Source organism: Nelusetta ayraudi, unplaced genomic scaffold, assembly GCF_046127955.1.
Source record: "Nelusetta ayraudi isolate G7.1 ecotype Tasmania unplaced genomic scaffold, CSIRO-AGI_Nayr_v1 ptg000016l, whole genome shotgun sequence".
NCBI classification, from domain to species: Eukaryota; Metazoa; Chordata; class Actinopteri; order Tetraodontiformes; family Monacanthidae; genus Nelusetta; species Nelusetta ayraudi.
The window spans coordinates 1,334,362-1,353,539 of NW_027466066.1; the positions used below are offsets into that span (position 1 = coordinate 1,334,362).

Consider the following 19,178-nt stretch of genomic DNA (forward strand, 5'->3'; position numbering starts at 1 on the left):
CAGACCGACTGGCTCTGCAGCTTTTTATACCCGCGGCGGTGGAACCCAGCGCCGCGGGGGGAAACATTAATAGCGCACTCCTCGCCGTGGCTCTCAGGTGAACGCGAGTCGGCGCGCTTGGCTCCTGGCCGCCAAGAGATTAAATATTTAAGAGGCAAACACACACGTCGGCTTACCACTTCACCGTTGGCGGAGCGTTTGCGCTTCTCTTCCCTGTCGGAACGATGCAGAGGACGTTTAAAGGCATTTCCTACATACCCCAAAGCAACATTGGTTTTAAATTGTTCGGTGCACTTTCATTTCAACTGCAACTCTTTTGAGATGTTGAATAGATTAATATAGGATACCTGCATAAAGTTTCTAGCAGTAAACTGAAGCTGGAGATTTGCTTCCACAAAACTCATTCGAGAAGCTGCACATCCAAAGTGTTGAGAAAACATTGGTCTTACATGGGGTTGAATTCTGCTACAAGGGATCCAGGATGCATCAGGGACCTGATCAGACCTCTCGGCTGATATCGGTTTGCGTCTGACATGCAAAAATGTGCCTACTCAAAAAAAGAATTGGTGATGGTCTCCAGCGTTAACGCTCAGCCGCACTACGTTTCTGCGAGTCGCAGACAGCAAAGCATTGTGGGAAGATTTAAAAACAGCCAATTCAAAAATCTGACACTCTGAAAAAACTTGTGTTTCTTGCTTTGCATGTAAAGTTAAAAAAAAAAAAGTTAAGTTTTAAAAAAAAGTCCCAATTTTTTGTATGTTTTTTGTTTCTATACACAGTACTGTTCATAGGTTTCTGCATTGAACTCCATTATAAAAAGCTTCATGAAATAATCTACTGGAATGCTCTAGGGACATTATTAGTGCATGACAATGACAGTTGTTGCCTATGTCTAATTGAACGTGATTGCAGAGAATGAATATCAAGTGTGCAATATGTGGCCGTCACGACAGAAGTTGCGACACTTTAAAATGGAGAGGTTTCTAAAACAAAGCTTAGCTGTGTGTGCCAAACCGCAAAAGAGTCAACAGAGTCCATCATGGTTTATATTTGAGGCTCTTTAAAGCAGCCGACTTTTAGTGTGTTCACACGGAATCTGGCACACTTGGAATTCTCTCAATCACTTCTAATTAGACACTGGAAACAGTTTTCATTAAACACTCAAATGTTCCCATACTTGTTCAGCACATCGTGACTAATATCCGTGCACCTGGAAGGATCGCAGAGCCTTCAAGACCATCAAATGCAGAAATGAGTCATTGACCCCGAATATCCCCCCCCACCCCGAAAAAAAAGATGAACCAATGGCTGTGTCTCAATTCAGGGTCTGCATCCTTCGAACAAAGCGTCCTCCGTCTGAAGGAAGCGTCCTCCCAGGACCCGGCCGAGAAGCCCCGCCTCCCCGGTAACCGCACGGGACGGTCCAGCCTTCGGCGTATTTCCTGGTTGCGTCACCGCCGTTCCCTCCTGCTGGCCAACCCCAGAAGTGACGCTTTTATAGCATCAATTTAACCATTTGTTCGCCATCTAACAATGGCGTTGGATGTTCAAATAAGTAAAAACCCTACGTTAAAAACTGAATATTTATGTGACATTTAAATACTTCAATTTATTTACAATTTTGACTTCCCAGGATCCCAGGATGCTTTGCAGCAGCACGCAAAGCATCCTGGGATACCGAAGGATAGTAGCGGCGTATCTTTGGAATCGGCTAAAAGTAGGCCGCATTCCAAGTCCGCATTCCGAGTCCGCATTTGGAGCGTCCTTCAGATTTTCGGGAATTGGGACAAGCCTCCGCAGCGCAGTGCTATGACGCAACTTCCTTTCAAATGCATGCTCCGAAGGACGCAGACCCTGAATTGAGACACGGCCAACATCAGGTTATCAGACACTTCCTGTCTCGATGTCCGAAGCAGAAGAGATGAGGTCAGGCCGGTGAGAAAGGTGTTATTACTGGTTGGTCAACACACAGAAAATGACAAGAGCATGACACACTTCCTCAAACACTGTCCCATGACTACACAACAGAGCGATGGTTCCATGGCGAACAGGGAAAAGCTCTCCGAGGCCCGGCACCGCGCAGCCAGCGTCTGGTGTGTCCAAAGTCTGTTTTTGTCTTGTCTTTTTTTTTCTTCTTTTTTTTTTTTTTTTTTAAAGGAACTAGCATAGATCTAAGTGAAACCCTACGACCTCCCCTCCACCCCCGCCCCCCAAATAAAACAAACAAAAAAACTTTCTTCATGATGGTCTGGAACTTATCCGACACATTTAATTCGCCCTGGTATTTTCTTTTTTTTCATCGTCTTTTGTGAAAGACAAAAAAAAAAAAAAAAAAAAGACAAAATGAAGACATCAAAAATGTTAATCCTACAAAGACATTCCCTCCCCACCCCTCCCCCACCCTCAGCTCTCTTAAAACCTGCTAATTCATAACCCCCCCCGCCCCCACCCCCCCCAAAAAAAAAAATTACCCAAAGTCTGATACGTGGAAGCGAATGCATACGAGTGTCAGTCTTTCTCTCCTTGACAGATGAGTGGGGGGAGGGGATCGGGGCGGGGGGAGGGGATCGGGGCGGGGGCCCTTGGGTCTTGATATGTCGGAGGCGAGCGGACGAGATGGTGGGAGGCGGCCCCGCCTCCCGCAGTCTCAGCACTGAAGTGTCTTTTGTGATAGTCTCTCTCTCTCGGAGAAGAAGGTCTGGAAGGTGGGGGGAGGGGGGGGGGGGAGGGGGTCGGGGAGGGGGTGTAAACGAGGACGTCATCAAATCCAGCGCAGTGTTCCTGGTCCCAGCCGGCCGGCCGACCACCCGGCGGGGGGGTGGGGGCACCGGTAGACAAAGTCCTTGCCAGAAAAAGCTCCCCCCCCCCCACCACCACCACAACCACCAACAACTTCTTTGGACTGCGCCGGAGGAGCCATCTGCGGCCGGCCGGCCGGCTGGGAAGTGGGCGAGGAGACCAGGCGGTGTCGTGGAGCAGCAGAAAGGCGGCAGGTTTTCTTTTTTTTTTTTCCCTTTCTCCTTTCGTTCTGCATTCGGCGGGACAAGATTTGTGCAGACTGTCTCGTTGATCACCGGTGGGGTGGGGGGGCGGGAAAAAAACAGAGTCGTTTGTTTGCGAGGCCGGAACAGACGGAAGTCCAGCAAGACAAAAAAAAAAAAAAAAAAAAAAAGGTTATTCCAGCTTTACGAATATCATTTTTTTCTATTCGTCAGAGCATCGGCGCTGTACATTTTTCCGATTGTTAAAAAGAAAAGAAAAAAAATTAGGCTGCAGCTGCCGGGAAGCCATGAGCTCTAGCCACTGCACTGCGACGGGCCTCTGCTGCCTCAATTTTATGCAACACCACCGATATGTGATGCGATATGATTAACACCTGGGTTTTGGTTCAAATTGAAGTTACGAACCTGTAATGACGACGTCATTACAATCTAATTCTTTAAATGACGGTTAAGCGTGAAAAGCTTGTTGCCGGACGGACGTCATAATTTAGGGTCAAACTTCGACGGCAATGCAGCCTTGCGCTGACATGATTCCACCTTTTCTGCCGTCTTCCTGTCGATTGTTTCGCTTTTCGGAACTCCTTGTACCTCATTTACAGCATCTGCGAGAAGTTATCGAGAGAAATAAAATAAAAAAAATCGAAAAAAATCCAGCCGTCCGACAGACAGGAGATGGTAAAAGGACCTGCTTGTAAACATAACAAGAGCAATTAGCAGCAATAACGGAGCAATAAAGCGAGATATGAGAAGGTTGGGGATTACTGTTAGCGTTTATCCGAGAGGACAGATTTCAGATCGATGACTGGCCGGACTAAGAGAAGGAAAAAAAAATAATAATAATTTGCTGGCCTGTTCACGATGTCGACCCTCTCGAGTTGGAAAACTTTGCTGTGCGTTTGCTCCGACCGATGCGAGTGTTAAAAGTCCCGTCTTTTAATCTCCGTGGACGACTGGATGAGATCCAGGTTGAAGGTGACCAGCGGAGCATTCCGCCCAAATTTCTTTCCCGTGAATAACCGTTGGGGAGGAAGATTAAAAACAAAAACAAAAAAAAAACAACAACACAAAAACAACACAACAAAAAAAAAAACAACAACAACGTCACTGCTTTAAAGAGAAACTGCACACTAAGATAACAGAGTCCGTTTGTCCGTGTCACAAATAACACATCTCTTGCACGCACGCATGCACACTCTCTCTCTCTCTCACACTAGGGTGCCTGAACATGGAGACAGCTTAGTTTTCCTGATAATCGCCCTTGCCTGGATCCCTCCCCGTCTTCTGCGTTGAGGAAAACAAGCGGTGGAAAGCGAGGACATGACAACAGTTGTGGTTCCGGGCGGGACCTTTGAACGGCTGGAACGGATGTGGAGGGAAAAAAAAAAAAATTAAAAAAAGGAGAAGAAGAAGAAGAAGAAGAAGAAGAAGAAGAAGAAGAAGAAGAAGCCACGGCGACGGCCCACAGGTGAGTGCCGAGTGTTCGGTAATAACAACAAGCGTCCCACGGCGCTCGTGGAAAGGTCTGGGGGGGCGGGGCGTGGAGAGGACCACGTTGGAACGGACTGATGCTGGTATCTGGCAACGAAGTCGACTCTTTGAGGGAACAACCGGGGGTCGAAGTGGGCGGGGGGGGGGGACACGTTCAGGATGATGACCCGTTTGAAAGAAAATAATTAAAAAAAACGGACAAGAAAAACCAAAGAAAAAAAAAAAAAAAAAAAACAACACAACCCCAGCAGTAGAGAGGAGGAGCAGAGGAGGGACTGAGATACACGTGGAGGGAGGAGGGACGTGGTGACGGCGGTGCGTCCCGGCTGCTGGCTGTGCACGTGCGCGCGAACCCGCCCACCCAGGGGCGGGGTGGGGTTCTCCTCGTGGGTTTGGCGAGACGACGAGAGTCTGGACGGATGCGACAGCCCGACCGTCGGGTGGGTGGGGGGTGGGGGGAGGTGCCAACACGGCACCGGTTTTGGTTTTTCTGGTTTTGGCGGCGGTGGTGGTGGGGGGGAGAGGCGGAGTTCAGTCATAACGTGGGCGGGGTGAGGGGGCTGGGGGGGCGGCGTCAGAGCTCCACTGGGAAGGCTTGGGGGTCTCTTGTCATGCAGGGGGGGCGGGGAGAGGGGCGGGGGACGATGGGGAGCTCTGAAAGGGGGAGGGGGCCGGGGGGATCTTCGCCTTTAACTGCCGTAATGCATGGTGTTGCTGGGTATGACCATCGGCGAGGCCATGGAGATGGCGGCGCCGCCCATGGTGAACTGGTTGGTGACGGGGTAATACGTACCGCTGCTGCTGAGGCCCGACTGGCCCGTCGTGGCTCCTGAAGGAACATCAACATTTCTGTTATCAGCGGTCTCTCCGAAACCAGGGGCGTCCGGACGGCAGGCCCGTCGTCGCTCTAGTGCCTGGGAATGTTTTGTTGGGTCTGTTCGGTGGGAAACCTACCCTGGACTATTCCTGTGCTCATGATGGAGCCCATCCGGGAGTGGGTGTGGTTTACAATCCCTGTGTTCACTGAAACCAACCGGGGGGAAAAGAAAAAAAAAAAAAAAAAAAAAGAGGACAGTTAATGAGATTGGGGCCACAAGCCGCAAAAAAAAACAAAACAAACCGGTGCGGGGGGGAGGGGGGGGGGGGCAACATTCAGGCTCTTGCCGTCGTTCTTACAGAGTATGTGTGCTTGCGTATGTGAGCGCATGACAGCGACGCAACTGGACCGTCACCAAATTACACCGGAAAAAATATGCATGTGTAAAACATTGCAAGTGAGAAACTGACACTACTCACAAATGTTTGACTTTCGAGTGAAATTTATGGGAACGTTAAAATCTCCCTCCACGGAGACAGACGGGCATTTACGTAAAAGCATGCAAAAGGGTGTTTCTTCATGGAAAACATTTTATTGGAACAGACGCCGACAGCAACAATAACAACAACAACAAAGCACAGCAAAAAAAACCAAAACGCTAAGGTCTCGATTAACTTCACAATTGGACGCGTGCACTCAACGGATTAGAGGCAGTCGAGTTGAATTCACAAACATATTCTGAAATTCCATCCGAAAGCCAAACCCAAAGTTTGTGAGTAGTGTACTTGTAAATATTGTCTTTCTTGGAAAAAAAAAAATCCAACTGCAATTAGTTTGACTTCACCCGAGTGAAGATGACGGTTCTCATTAAAGACATTAAAGTCGAGTACTTCGGCCTTCACGTTCATTTTCTGTTGCTTGATCGTCTGACTGTTTATCAACGATTTGATTTTATTTTTTTGTAGCCGTCGATGCGTTCCTGCAACCCCTCCCTCAAGTTCCCTGCCACGCAAGCGCCGTCGCATGTTCAGACGTCACTGGGAGGTAAGATTCATACCCAGGGGGATGAGGTTGTTGTGAGACGCTGGCTGGCCGCTCCCGATGACTGTACTGAGGTCATAAGCTGCAGGCATCCCTGGATGGGGGAGAGGAAACGGGAGCAAAAGTGTTAAAACATGTTTGTCATTACCATGACTTAATCTTCTGGTTTTTTTTAACAGCTCTTTTGAGAAGGTGTTGGCAGCATAGAAATTTAGTGTCGACCTTTTCCAAATTACGAGTAGATGTGATCATACCATTGACTTTCTATAAAGGTGGACGGAGTGCCGTGACATCACCCATCGATTTGAAAAATACCTGTTCGGAAGGCTCGAGATTGGTTTTCACGGTCGGCGCCGACATCTTGAGTTTCCAGTCCGTTTTCAACCGGGCAGATTCCATATTTGGATGTGTGAGAGGGACCGGAGGTGATCAATGATTCAATGATTGGAGCACGAGTGCAATATTTGGCAAGCTGACTACAGTGGTGGTAAATGCCACCACTGTATGCTAGTAAACTTTAACTTTGCCCACAAATTTATGGTTATTTGTGCTCAAAATGAGACAAAATGGACATTGGGGCCTATTTAACGAGTACTTTTCAATAAAGTGATTTAGAACAACAATTTTTTTTTTAACAAATTTGTAATTGTATAAATTTAGTGCTCCTATCCGCTTTGACAGACAGTTATTTTTTAAAATCTTTTTGCAACCGACTTTGGCGGTCCCTGCAGGCCAAACGGAAGAATGCATGCAGGCACTTCCGCCTTGGCCTCCTTTTTGAACCTGTCAGCTCCGTCCATCTTTTTATGGAGTCAATGGATCATACGACGTCACAGTCCCATCAACTCTTTGTGTAATAACCGCCACCGCCAGAGGAGAGAGACCAAGGGCCAATTCCAAGACCTCACTTAACTCCTCAATCACAACCCTCGCCCTTAACCTTCAATCTTTGGCCCTCAATCTTGGCCCTCAAAAATAAGTGTAAGGGCTTAGAAATGGGACACCCCTTAAGTGCAGTTACGTCTTCAGACTGTGGGGGGCGGCCTTACGCCAAAGCTACGTCCAGTCAGTCAAGAAGACGACAACGACGAAGAAGAAGGAGAAAAAGAAGACGACGACGAAAAAGAAGAAGTCCTCCGTCGCTACACAACGATGTACACAAGTAACGTGAAGCCGGGACTGCCGGTCCGGCTGACAAACATCGTAAAGGAAAAAAAATAAATGTTACGATGTCAATAATCCATAAAAAAAAAGTCTTAAACTAAGACAATAAAATGGTTTCGTAATATTTATATCTTTATTAACCAAGAAAATACTTCCATTTGTAGCTCGCTTTTTTCATCGCCATTTTTCGAAGATGTCTTGACGAAAATACGCAATGCCTTCTGGGTAGCCCTTACTCCCAAGGGTGGTGCCGGAGAATCTCAATATTGAGGGCGATACAGCCCTTACTCTTGTCCCTCAACTTGACGTTCTGAGAATCGGGACAGCACTTGCACCTCGCGGGAGCGCACATTTTTGAGATTGAGGGTTGAGATTGAGGGTTAAGGGAGGAATTGGAATTCACCCCAAATCTCTTAACTGGCAACAAAAAAGATGCCCACGAAAAACGCAATGTCCACGTTCGCATCTCGGAAGGAAGACTACGAAACAGAACAGAGAATAGAGTTACACAATCTAACGAAATGAATGTGTTGAACCCTCTTTTGTCGTGTTTGTTTTGCCTCTTTTGGAAATGAACTGGCGCTGAAAACACACTCAGGATGGGCTCATCAGCCACCGGTGATCCTGTGAATGTTCACCTGATACAGGCATCCCCTGACTCATGTTGTAGGCCGAACCCGTGTTCCACATGTTCTCAGACGGGGAGGTGTAGTGTGAGCCGGGAGGGGGGTTAGGGGTAGTGCCTGTGTACCTGCAGACACACACACGGCGTATTCAAGTTTAATTTTTGGGGAGGGGCGGCGTCTCCGAAAACCCGAGCGCTTGCGAGGCCCCGGCGTCCAGGTGTGGCGCAGATCTCTTGGGGGGGCCACTTACCTGAAAAAGGGGTTCTTCAAGTCCAGGAGATTACTGGACTTTGATCCTGTCTGATCCACCTGGGCGACAATACTGATGTCGTAGCTCTGTCTGCAAAGTGGGGGAGATCAGAACGCCGTGAGTTGCAAGTTAGCGAATTGTAATAACACCAATGCTGTGACTCATTTTTGCACGCAAGCTCCAAGTTAACTTGGCTTTTCTTCAGTCTTTTGGTCTCATTTTAAGAAATCTCCAGATATGGAGTCGCAGCCAACCGCTGATAAGCGTAGTATAACTTTACTACGCTCCATTTCCTCAGTCTCTACAGGCGTTAATGCTTTACGGCTGAGCTATTGCGCAATCGGCCGAAGTCTGCAGCCTCTGCCCAAGCGTCGTACCTCTTGTTGGCCACCAGCATAGCGGTGCCGGACAGCGTGTCCCCAGCTTTGGTGAAGAGGGGAGACTGCAACAGACAGCGCACCTGGTACCAGTGGGTGAGGGGCTCTGTGGGCGCCGTGGACAGCCACACGGTCATTCTGCGGGGGAGAGAGAGAGAGAGAGAGCGAGGGGCAGCGCTGCCGTGAGACGAGGCGATCCCTTGCGTTTTGAGCCTTCGACAATTCATTTCAGCATTGGTGCGGCGGACTTACACTGATCCTATGAACGCCACGTCGAACCAGAAAGCCAGGCCATGCACCAGGCCCGAGTTCATCATAAGGAACTTAAAGGGAATCTCTATCCTGAGAAAGACACGACACCCGAGGCAGAAATATTCAATGCACCGTTGACGACGACTCCATGCGACCGCACCATTCACCCGTGGCAGTCCACAAACCTGTAGAGATCCTCTTCTTTGGCCTCCAAGAAGTTGACTGTATGCTTGACCGACTTGGCCATCAGAATGCGGATATCAAACGTGTCCTGCGTGCAGAGAAGTGAGATCTTAAGAGTCTAAATACTTGCCGATGCACCCGAGCCAGACGCAACCAATGGGTCTCTATGACCTCCTTCAGACTGCCGGCCTAAATTAGATTTTTAGCCCATCCAGTTTGAAACCGGATGACCTTTTGGCCGATCTCATTTGGACACTTGCTAAAAACAGTGTGGACAGTCGGATCGGATTTGAGGAGGAATCTGATTTGAATCAGATTCGCCTGCAGTCTGAAGGTACCTTCATGATGTACCTTGGGAATACTGCCAGGTGGTTTTCACCCAGACAGTAAAAGCACTAGACGGGCCCACGTGGTTCTGTAGTCTTTCATTACACTTCCCCTACCGATTCCGCAACAAGGGCAAAAACTGCGTAGCGAACGTACCACAATGGGCTGACGGAAATACTCGTCCACTGCTGCCCCCCGCAGGGCAGAGAGGTCAACACCATGGAAGGAGGGCTGGTACCTGGAGGCCAGAGAAGGGAGACACATATTAGGTTTCAGCCAAACCTAAAGCGACCAATCCAAGTGGAAGCAGGCGTGATGACATGGGCTGATAAAAAAGTTCCCACCCCACTGAGTTTAAGAAGTTTCAGGTGACTTGTGCCCCCCACAACTACTCTTGAGGCAGAACATTTACCAGAAGTTGGCCTTGGTGAACTGCTCCATGTATAGCTGCTCATCTGTAAAGGGGGCCAGGTGGACGTCACCGATGGTTGGGAACATTTTACCTGAAACGCACCGATAGAACGAGCCATTAAAAAACAACAACACATGCATAGCAAAAGGATGGGAATTCACCACATGCCCTCAACACGGCCTTCTCACCGTTGGGTTTGAGGAACTTCTTGGCGTGCAGGTAGCTCTCCAGCATGCGCTCGTTGAACAGCATGTAGCCCATGGGCTCCGAGATGATGATGTCCACCTGCTCGGACAGCGTCACCTCCTCCACCTTCCCTGGAATGACGACCACGCGCTCCCCCAGACGGTTGCTGTTCACCAGTACCTGCAGAGGTCGCGAGGAGGCCACAGTTACCCGGGCTGAAGGCCAGTGTTGGCGAGTAGTCTATTACTAAGTAATCCACTACTGTAACTAAACTACTTTTTTAACAACGGAGTAATGTAATGGGATTACTGTGGCAAAAAAGGTAATCTGATATAATTAACAATTCCATTACTTTTCTGGAATATTCTGTAAGCTAAAAATGTCTTGTTATCCTCAAAATGTCTGAAAACAACCGAAAACAATGGTGTCGCAGATTGATGATGCAGCCGTGCTAGCGACGTCATTGACATGCGACGACGCACCAAAACGAAGCACGGCGGCGGCGGCAAAAGAGCTTTTGATAGCTGGAAATACAGAATGTTATTTTGAGTTCATCTCGACTGAATCAAAGAATATTATGGTTCTTTGTACGTTATGTGCGGGAAGCAAGAAGTTCTCACCTTTGAAAATATTCTTTCCTTTAAAATTAATACTTGAATAAAGTTCATTCCAAAGCAGTGAGCAACTGGCACTTCATCTTTTTTTGTAACTAAAGTAATTAGTAATTGATTACTTATGAAACAAAGTAGTTAAAGAAGTAATTAGATTACTTTTTTTTAAAGGAGTAATCAGTATTTGGATTACTTTTATGGAGTAATCCCAACAACACTGCTGAAGGCCAAGCCAATGGTCAATGAAGGCGGAGTGGGGTAGGTGTACCTCTGCGTGCTGTGCCATAGTGCTGGCCTCGACGGCATAAACCTTCCTGGCTCCAGCCTGGGCTGCAAAGAAGGAGAGGATCCCTGAGCCACAACCGACATCCAAGACCACCTGCGGGAGGGGGGCGGGGGGAAGAGGAGGGGGGGAGGAGAGGAGGCAAGACGGCATTTAAGCCTCCGCGCGACAACAAGCAAAACGGCGACGCGATCATAAAATTGAGCATCAAACTGTCCCGCCCACTCGCTGCAGCGTCTGTTTTCTCTGCCCGTGCGTCCGTGTGTGTGTGTGTGTACAAGAACAAACACGAAAAGGCACAGTCAGTCTCACACACACACGCACACACACAAAAACAATTGTCTGCTGTTGGACTCAGAGTTTTATCTGCCATCTGTCCAAACTCTTTTTTTTTTCCTTTTCCCCCCCTTTTTTAGAGGGCATTCTCACATCCAGCCTATTATCTGAGTCCGCAGTGAAATCCAGTTCCGTGAAGCAAACGAGTATATTTAGCTCCACTGCGAGGTTACCTTATCTTTGAAGTCAGTGTGGTTCTGCAGAATAGCTCGCTGGTAGGTTCCCGTTCGAACGTAGTCCTGCATCATGTTCTGTTGCTGTGAGAGGTAGCCGTAAAACTGCAGAGAGACGTCGACAGAAAGGAGGAATTGAAAATGTGCCAACGCTTGAAATCAGTCCGGCAGAAGCGAGAGGACCTGGATCTCCGAGCGTCAAGAAATTAAGACTGAAGTAACTGAGAGCATCAGTGGGGCTTTATATATTGCATTGGACTTGTTATGTCGTAACACTTTTTTTATATATAGTTACAATCCTAGTTATGATAACTTGTGCATAATCACCTGATGGCCATTCTTAAAAACTCGATGCTAATATTTATCTCAAAACGAGGTCATATTGATATTGCTTTTGCTGTGGAAGGCACTTCTGCAAAAAAAAAGAAAAAAAAAAACTGAACTGCCGTTTGGCTGCACGCAGCGATTCTGTTTTGACAGATGGACACCATGTACCAGGTCTTCTCGTGCTCACAAAACGTGTTAAATTCCGATGGTACGGTGCCACTTTTTGCTTTCACCCAAATCTTTTGATGAACAAATTTTTATTTGTTTACGGAACTGAACACTGGCTCCGTTTTAAAGGAGAAGGTTTGAAAGAAGTGGAACGAGTAATTCCGTTGAGAGCCGCGGAACTATGAATAGTCCAGAAATAAAGTCAGCATGGTGGCAAATCATTAAGGGACAACTGTTCCGAGTTGGTTTTTTGTCTTTAAAAAAGGCCGACTGGATTCCAGCCTGGGGAGATGCTAATAAAGACATAAAAATAAAAACAGACTGAAGCCTGCCATTATTTTTACGAGGTTCTGGTTCTAACTGGGGATCCCATTAAAATGTTTTGCAAATACTAAATACAAAAAAAGCGCATAATTCTGTGTGTTTCCATCCAGGCCTGCCAAGCAAAGATAGACGTGCTTTACTCAGGATGGCTCGAGATTTAAGGGTCAGAAGTAGGGATGCAAAGTTATCGATTAATTCATTAATCGTTAGTTGATTGACCTTATCGATCAATTAACGATTAATTGATAAGCGTCGACTTTTATTTTTGCGACTAAATTTCACAATGGAAAATGTGCAAGGAAGACATTATTTGACCTTTCAATAATGCTGAAAGAACAGAAAAAAGACCCTAAACATTTATCCTCTGACTTTAAGTTGACTTCTAATGGGTCACATTTCAACTTGTTTTTTTTTTAAGTTGTTTAAAAGTAACTTGTTCTAGGTATGCAGCTATACGCCACACCATTTAACAAAAACTTCCATCAATTAATCGCGACTAATTTAATTTAATCGATTAATTGTTAACGTCCCTCATCAGAAGTAATTTTACTTTACTTTATTTTATTTAAGTAGTGAAGTCCTCAACTCACTGACACAAAAAGCACCTTGAGAAAACAGCTTGATGGCATAGTCAGGTTGATCCTCTCACCTGGAAGTACTGAACAGCGGAGGACTCCTCTGTTCTGTCGCTAAAAGCCGAGTGCGCGCTGCTGTGGCCACGACTGTTCTTCAGGATGTTATAAAAGGACTGGAAGTCTGGGGAGGGGGACACGAGCACACAAAAAACGCCAGCAAAATGAGGGGGAGACAAAGAAAGGCTGGAGATCAGAGGAGAGGCAAACAGTGGCCAGAGGATTAAAAGAAAAGAGGTGTTTCGGCCGGGTACCTGCGGGCGAGGAGAACTGCAGCAGCACACTGTTGCAGCCCAGCGTTATGATGAACGACTGCTTCCCCACGCGGCTGCACTCTGTGTCTTTGGATACGGAGCACTTGAACACGCTCGTCTCCTCTCCTGGAAGGGAAAGCGGGAGCGTGGAGAGGGGTTACGATCACGCTCAACACTCGAGCACAGTGCCAATGACATCACTCCATGGCCACCGGACAGATTTGTTTTTATTTTTTCTTGAAGGAAACCAGAGTTTAACTTTATTTAGTAATTTATTATTAAACCCATGGCAGGCAACTGCATCTCTCTGCTCAACACGGTTGGCTTGCCGGTGCAGGTACGAAATCTGTGCGGGTTCCGCCGACTGCCGATGACGTAGCAAACTGTCATTGGCTGAGTGGCGATCGAGCGGATATTTCAATAGCAAGCGAGCAAAGAGTTTTCGTTGCGGGATGGAGAGTGAGGACAGTAGTTTGGAGAAGAGTGCATGTATATATGTATATGATATATATATATATATATATATATATATATATATATATATATATATATATATATATATATATGGAAATATGATACTGTTTTGTTTGTTTGCATGTTTTCATATATTTTTTCAAGCTCAACTATGCAGTAGACATGGACAGCTCCAGAACAGATAGAATAGTGAAGGAGGGAAACGTGTGCCTGACAAGGGAGGACTTCTGGAACGCAGTGCAGCCCGGACAGATTGTGCACCTACACCGGCTGCATCGTCCAGCGTTTAAACTTCCCGCTCACTCGCTGCAAGCTGACTAATGCTGCTGCCTGTCGATAACAGCGGCTACATGACGTCGGTTCAATTCAATGCTAGTCAACAGAAAAGCCATCATTGTCATCACGAGTGCCAGTAACCAACATGCAGGAACAGGAAAAATACTGTGGAGCTAAAATATTTGTGCCTTCAATCCCTTTGGTTAAAAAGGGGGAAATGTCGCCGTTGATGTTCCAAGGCTCAACTCGGGTTTGATTCTGTGCGAGACACACAGAACATTCGCCCCAGTTCGGTGAAACCTCACGACGCGTCGCGCTCGTTGGTTTTAATCCGACAGTCGGACGTTTCAGTTTTCTGGGAGTCTGTTTCCTCGCGGCCGGGGAATAAATGCTGACTGTTTGCCTGACATCAGCAGGAAGGAAGGAAGGAAGGAAGGAGGGAGCAGAAGGCAAACAACTTCGAAACATCAGCCGAACTATTGCCGTCATCTTCTCCCAGCGTTCAAGGGCTGAGGAGCGACTGATGCGGAGAAGTAAATCATTCGTCACGATGAGCGCGTGGGAGTCTGGGGGGATCTGAGAGGAAGCAACACACGCACGCACGCGCACACAGAAGTCGACACAGAGTCAGAGTTCTCCCTCTGTCACGTGACCTCACGCAGGGGGAGAAAAAAAAAAAAAAAAATCCTCCCCCGGCTTGAAATACTTTCACGTCATGCAAGCGGGCTCCAAAGACTCTCAATCAGCTGCGGCTAATCCAGCGTCTATTAAGGGATTAAGAGCAGCGGGCCGCTTCAGATTTAGAAAGATGCATCAACCACTTAGACTGTTGACCAACTGGCAAACACATCCAATCCCCCGCCGCGGCTAACGGGCCAGTGTGACTGCGCAGGATCTATTTAAAGGGAGATGCTGGCGTGGCCCATCTGCAGGGGCACCGGGCCCGACCGGGGCTCCGCGTTAACGGCGAGGTTTCGAGTCTTTTGGGGACAAAGGAAACAGGCCAGGGTCCCCGAAACGAGAAGCAGATTCTCTCCTGAGAAGCAAAAAACAAAACAAAACACAGTCTTCCACTCTACTGCAAATACAATCTGGAAAGACAACGGATCGAAGAGCTGTTGACAGTGTCGGGTGTTCTGTTTTCAGTACAAATATATATTTTAAAAAAACAGAGTTAGTGGCAACAAACTTGGAGGGAAGTTTATTAAAAAAAAAAAAAATGAGGGTAAATCTCTAAAATCGTATCGGAGTGAACAGCTGTCTCCCTCCATGACTGTCTTCTTGTTGTCCGTAATTTTGGATTTCAATGCCAAATAATAACCACTGGGAATTGAGTTGATGGGAATCACCCCCCCCCCGTGCATTGCACTGATACTAATAAGAATTCATAACCTTGGCAGATTAAGAGAAAAATCGTGCCGGATGCTGCAAAAGTGGCCAGCAGTGACGAGTCGGTGTTGCATCGCGCTGTTTTCACGCACGTTTTGGAGGCCTGCACCAGAGAGAGAGAGTGACATCCACAAAGACTACAACACATAATGAACAGAAACAAAAACAAACATCTCCTCTCCCGCATTTCCCAGGCCCGTTAAAGGTGAGTGAAACCGAGAAAATGGAAACCTAAGACACGTGACGGCTGCTTTCGCTGACGCCGTCCCGTCTTTCCGGCTTTCCGCGGCAAAATATTATTGCAAGCTCTTGTATCAATATGTTGAGCTGACGGCTGCCAGGCCGACGCCGTGTTTTTTCCGTCCGGGTTGCAGTCGGTTCCGCTTACAGGCGAGCGACGGACACGCTTTTTAATTCACGCTCGTTTCCCAGCAAAACTGTCAAGAGGACGTCTTTCGGAATAAAGATAGAAACCCAGCGAGGCCGCAGTCGGTTTTTCAGGACGGCTCGGCGGCGGAGGCTTTTAACAGGGCCGGGCGGCCGTCAGCTGGAGCTCTGCAGGACGGGAGGGATGTGAAAGCTGGTGCGAGGGGAGGCGATGGGAACCCACGGGACTGACTGACAACGATTATACGACAACCGCTCCGCTGTTATTTCACAATCGTGCGCTGCACGAGCGCTGAAACGATCTGTTAAGGGGGAAGAAAAAAAAATCTTAATATCTGATCGTTACGGCAATTCAGTGAGGGCACATGTTCATGCTCAGAGGGCAACTGGGTTCTTGACCAAATGCAACTGTGCGGCGCTTGTCTTTGAAAAAGAAAAAAACTTTCCCTATATATATATATATTTTTTTTTTTACAAGAGCTGTAGCGTTATAAATGGTTCAGACTGACCTCATTAAACAGTTACAGAGACGGCTCTGCCGGCCTTCGTAGGTATTATATAAGAGTTACAGTTCTAAATGTTTGTGATTGTAGGAAACGTGACAAAAGAGACCATGAAGTGTCTGCCGTTTAAGCCATTCTGGCCGTTTTCAGTCCCCCACTGCTTCTGTTTCCCGAAGACAGCAAAGTGCTGTACGCAGCGCAAGTACAGTTGAAACAACTTTATATGCTCAGCCTCAAACTTAATCTTCCCTGATACGTCTGCTGCAGTCTAAAGTCCACCTATTGCTTCTTTTGCCCGGCTCTTACAAAGCGTGCGGCGCGAAGCAGCTCTGGAAATCAACCTGTTTGAGGCGTCAAAGCGCACCAATACTTTCCACAGGGGTCTCCTGCGAGATCTCCCCCTGTGAAGTCGCCACGTTTGTATGCCTTTTGAAACACGTGGGAGGCACAACAAAAGCATCACCTCTGACATGAAGCAAATCATTTGTGCAGGCTGTGAACGAACGGCTTCACAAAATGTTTTCTGGAGGTCTGTAATGTTGTTTTTTTTTTGGGGGGGGGGGTGGAATTAGGCACCACTGTTAGGTTGATAAAAAATAGTTTGAAAGCAGACAAAATACACAACATTCACATTTAACCTAAGAAAACAACAAAGTTAAAGCAAAAAGAGCCAATGTCTATGAACAGTGTTTGGTCCACATTTAGAGATAGATTCCTCTTGGCGACTGATGACTCAACAACCTTCTCTTCTCTGTTGCAAATTTTGCAGTCATCAGCTTCAACAGAACAAGTCTTTTTTCAGGAAGTACAAAAGTATTTTATCATATAATTATTTTAGACCCTTTAGTAAAAGAAGAAGAAGAAGAAGAAGAAGAAGAAGAAGAAGAAGAAGAAGAAAATTCCCTCCAGAGGTCCTACAATGCTTTTTACAAATATTTGTAATGAACGAATTGGCTTTGCATACTACTGCACTTCAAAGAGACAAATTGCATTACTAAAATGCTGAACATTTGAAGTAACCGACATTCAAATCTTAGTTGCATAATACCGATAGGCATTATGCAACTTCTTAATACTGGCAGGATAAAAAAAAAAAAAAAAAGAAAGAGAGAAAAGAAAACCCTTGAATGTTACTGCGCAGCCTTTGTTGTGGAAAGTTACGAACAGTACGGCGAGGTGTATTTACATCCGAATTTACATCGTCATGCGGTTTCATGGAACCCTCTCCTGTTTTGTTTTTTTTTTATGCGTGTGAAGCATTGTATGCGTATGTGTGTGAGCGCGAAAGGAGCTTTTCTTCCAACTGAGCATCCCAGCAGAAGGAGGCCTGCCTCTTTCAGCGGGACATCCCATTGAATAAGAAAGGCTGGGGAGGAGCGGAGCGCCACACAGTAGGGAAGTCTACGGCGGGGACCGGGCTATTGTTCCAATGAGAACAAAGATGAATGCATAAGTAATGATGGCCCGCTTCTCGCTTCACCACCCAAAATCTCAGAGCCGGCGGGATTTTTTTCCCCCCAGAGAAAAAGTACAAAGAAATAATAGAAAACCCCTCGCAGGTTTACAGCCGCCTCGGCGGAGGGGATGCTAGCTGGGCGCCGCGCTGTGCCAGTAGCCGCAGCAGCAGCAGCCGCCGCCGCATGGACTGCAGCGCAGAGCGGCGGGTCAGGACGGATGCCCTCCGCTGCCGAAACAACCAACACATGGTGATGCACATGCTAAAGCAGCCAAAATAACGCCAGCAAAAAAAAAAGAAAGAAAGAAAGAAAAGAAAACAGGACTGCGTCAATGGAGTGTGTCATTGGTCCTCGTTTTAAAGGCGACGAAACAAGTGTTTGAGAATGGTCAAGGGCAAAGAGACGCGGTGATGCCCATGAATGCATCACCGCCGTACCCGGGCATTGTTTAAGTCAACTACACGCTGACGTTAGTTGGCCGCTCAGTTTGAGAAATACACCGCCTCCGCGGCGTAGAGCGTGTACCCATGTTCTCTTCGCGGACTGTGCGAAAGGCGGCTAACGCGTGGAGGGCTTTTGAATAACAATAATAAAAAATATCGAGGCTTAAGCGCCACGGCGGCTCTTAGCCGGACGGCGAAAATTTGGGACTTTTAAGGGGCTCCCTCGTGATGAGCAGGGGGAGGCGACGTGGTCTCTCGAGCTCGCGTTAGCTCACTGGCGGCTAACGCTACATAGGCGCTACACAGGCGTTAGCGCTGCATAGCACTAAAACAAGGCCCGGAGATCGGAGTCCGGCAATAAAAGTCCAAAACTCACCATTGGAGAGGTTGATAAGGGCAGCGTCCTGCGTGCTCTTGACTTCTAGCCGCAGCGGCTGCTGCTCGGAGTGCCGCTGAATGTCTCCGTTCGCGTCTCCGATGGAGAGGAGCCGCACGCCGGGGAACACCGAGACCGCCATCTTCGATCTGGAAGTAGAGACAGGTCGGCGGCGCTCACATCCAAACCACGCACTGCTCTCTACACGCTTGGAGGCAAAGCTCGGCATTAGCATGAGAAGGCGCCCCAGCGGCGCCCTCTGCTGGGCCAATGCAAGTAGCGCGTAAACACAGACACCCCCCCACCACCACGACTTCTTTCTTTTTCTTTTTTATCGAAGAAATCTTATTGTCTCGGGGGGGGGGGGTTCTTCTGTGAGGAAGACTGGAACGATTTCACAAACTTAAAAAAAAAAAAAAAAAATCAGTTTAGTACTCATGCATGAAATTTCCAATTTGTGCTTCCAATTCAAAGTTATTTGTTTCCAAATGTTAATGTGCTTATTTATTCACGCTCTTGACCGAACTCAACACTGGGACAATAGCTATACAAAGGAACATTCATATATCTAACATATCTACAATATAGAGTGAGATCATAATTTTTTTTTTTAAAGAAAACAATGTAAAATTATAAAACA

At 47.3% G+C, this 19,178-nt stretch overlaps 1 protein-coding gene across 1 annotated transcript; it reads right to left on the reverse strand.

Annotated features, from left to right (window-relative positions):
• Window positions 1–1,927: 1,927 nt before the first annotated feature.
• Window positions 1,928–18,735, reverse strand: carm1 (coactivator-associated arginine methyltransferase 1). Its single transcript, XM_076023705.1, has 16 exons — window positions 18,539–18,735; window positions 13,234–13,359; window positions 12,997–13,103; window positions 11,529–11,633; window positions 11,005–11,115; window positions 10,128–10,305; window positions 9,940–10,030; window positions 9,684–9,765; window positions 9,203–9,288; window positions 9,018–9,107; window positions 8,766–8,903; window positions 8,389–8,478; window positions 8,151–8,263; window positions 6,365–6,442; window positions 5,445–5,513; window positions 1,928–5,319 (listed from the first exon to the last, which is right to left on the reverse strand). The coding sequence occupies exons 1-16, from the start codon at window positions 18,678–18,680 to the stop codon at window positions 5,180–5,182; spliced, it is 1,746 nt and encodes a 581-aa protein (XP_075879820.1). The 5' UTR covers window positions 18,681–18,735; the 3' UTR covers window positions 1,928–5,179.
• Between the last annotated feature and the right edge of the window lie 443 nt (window positions 18,736–19,178).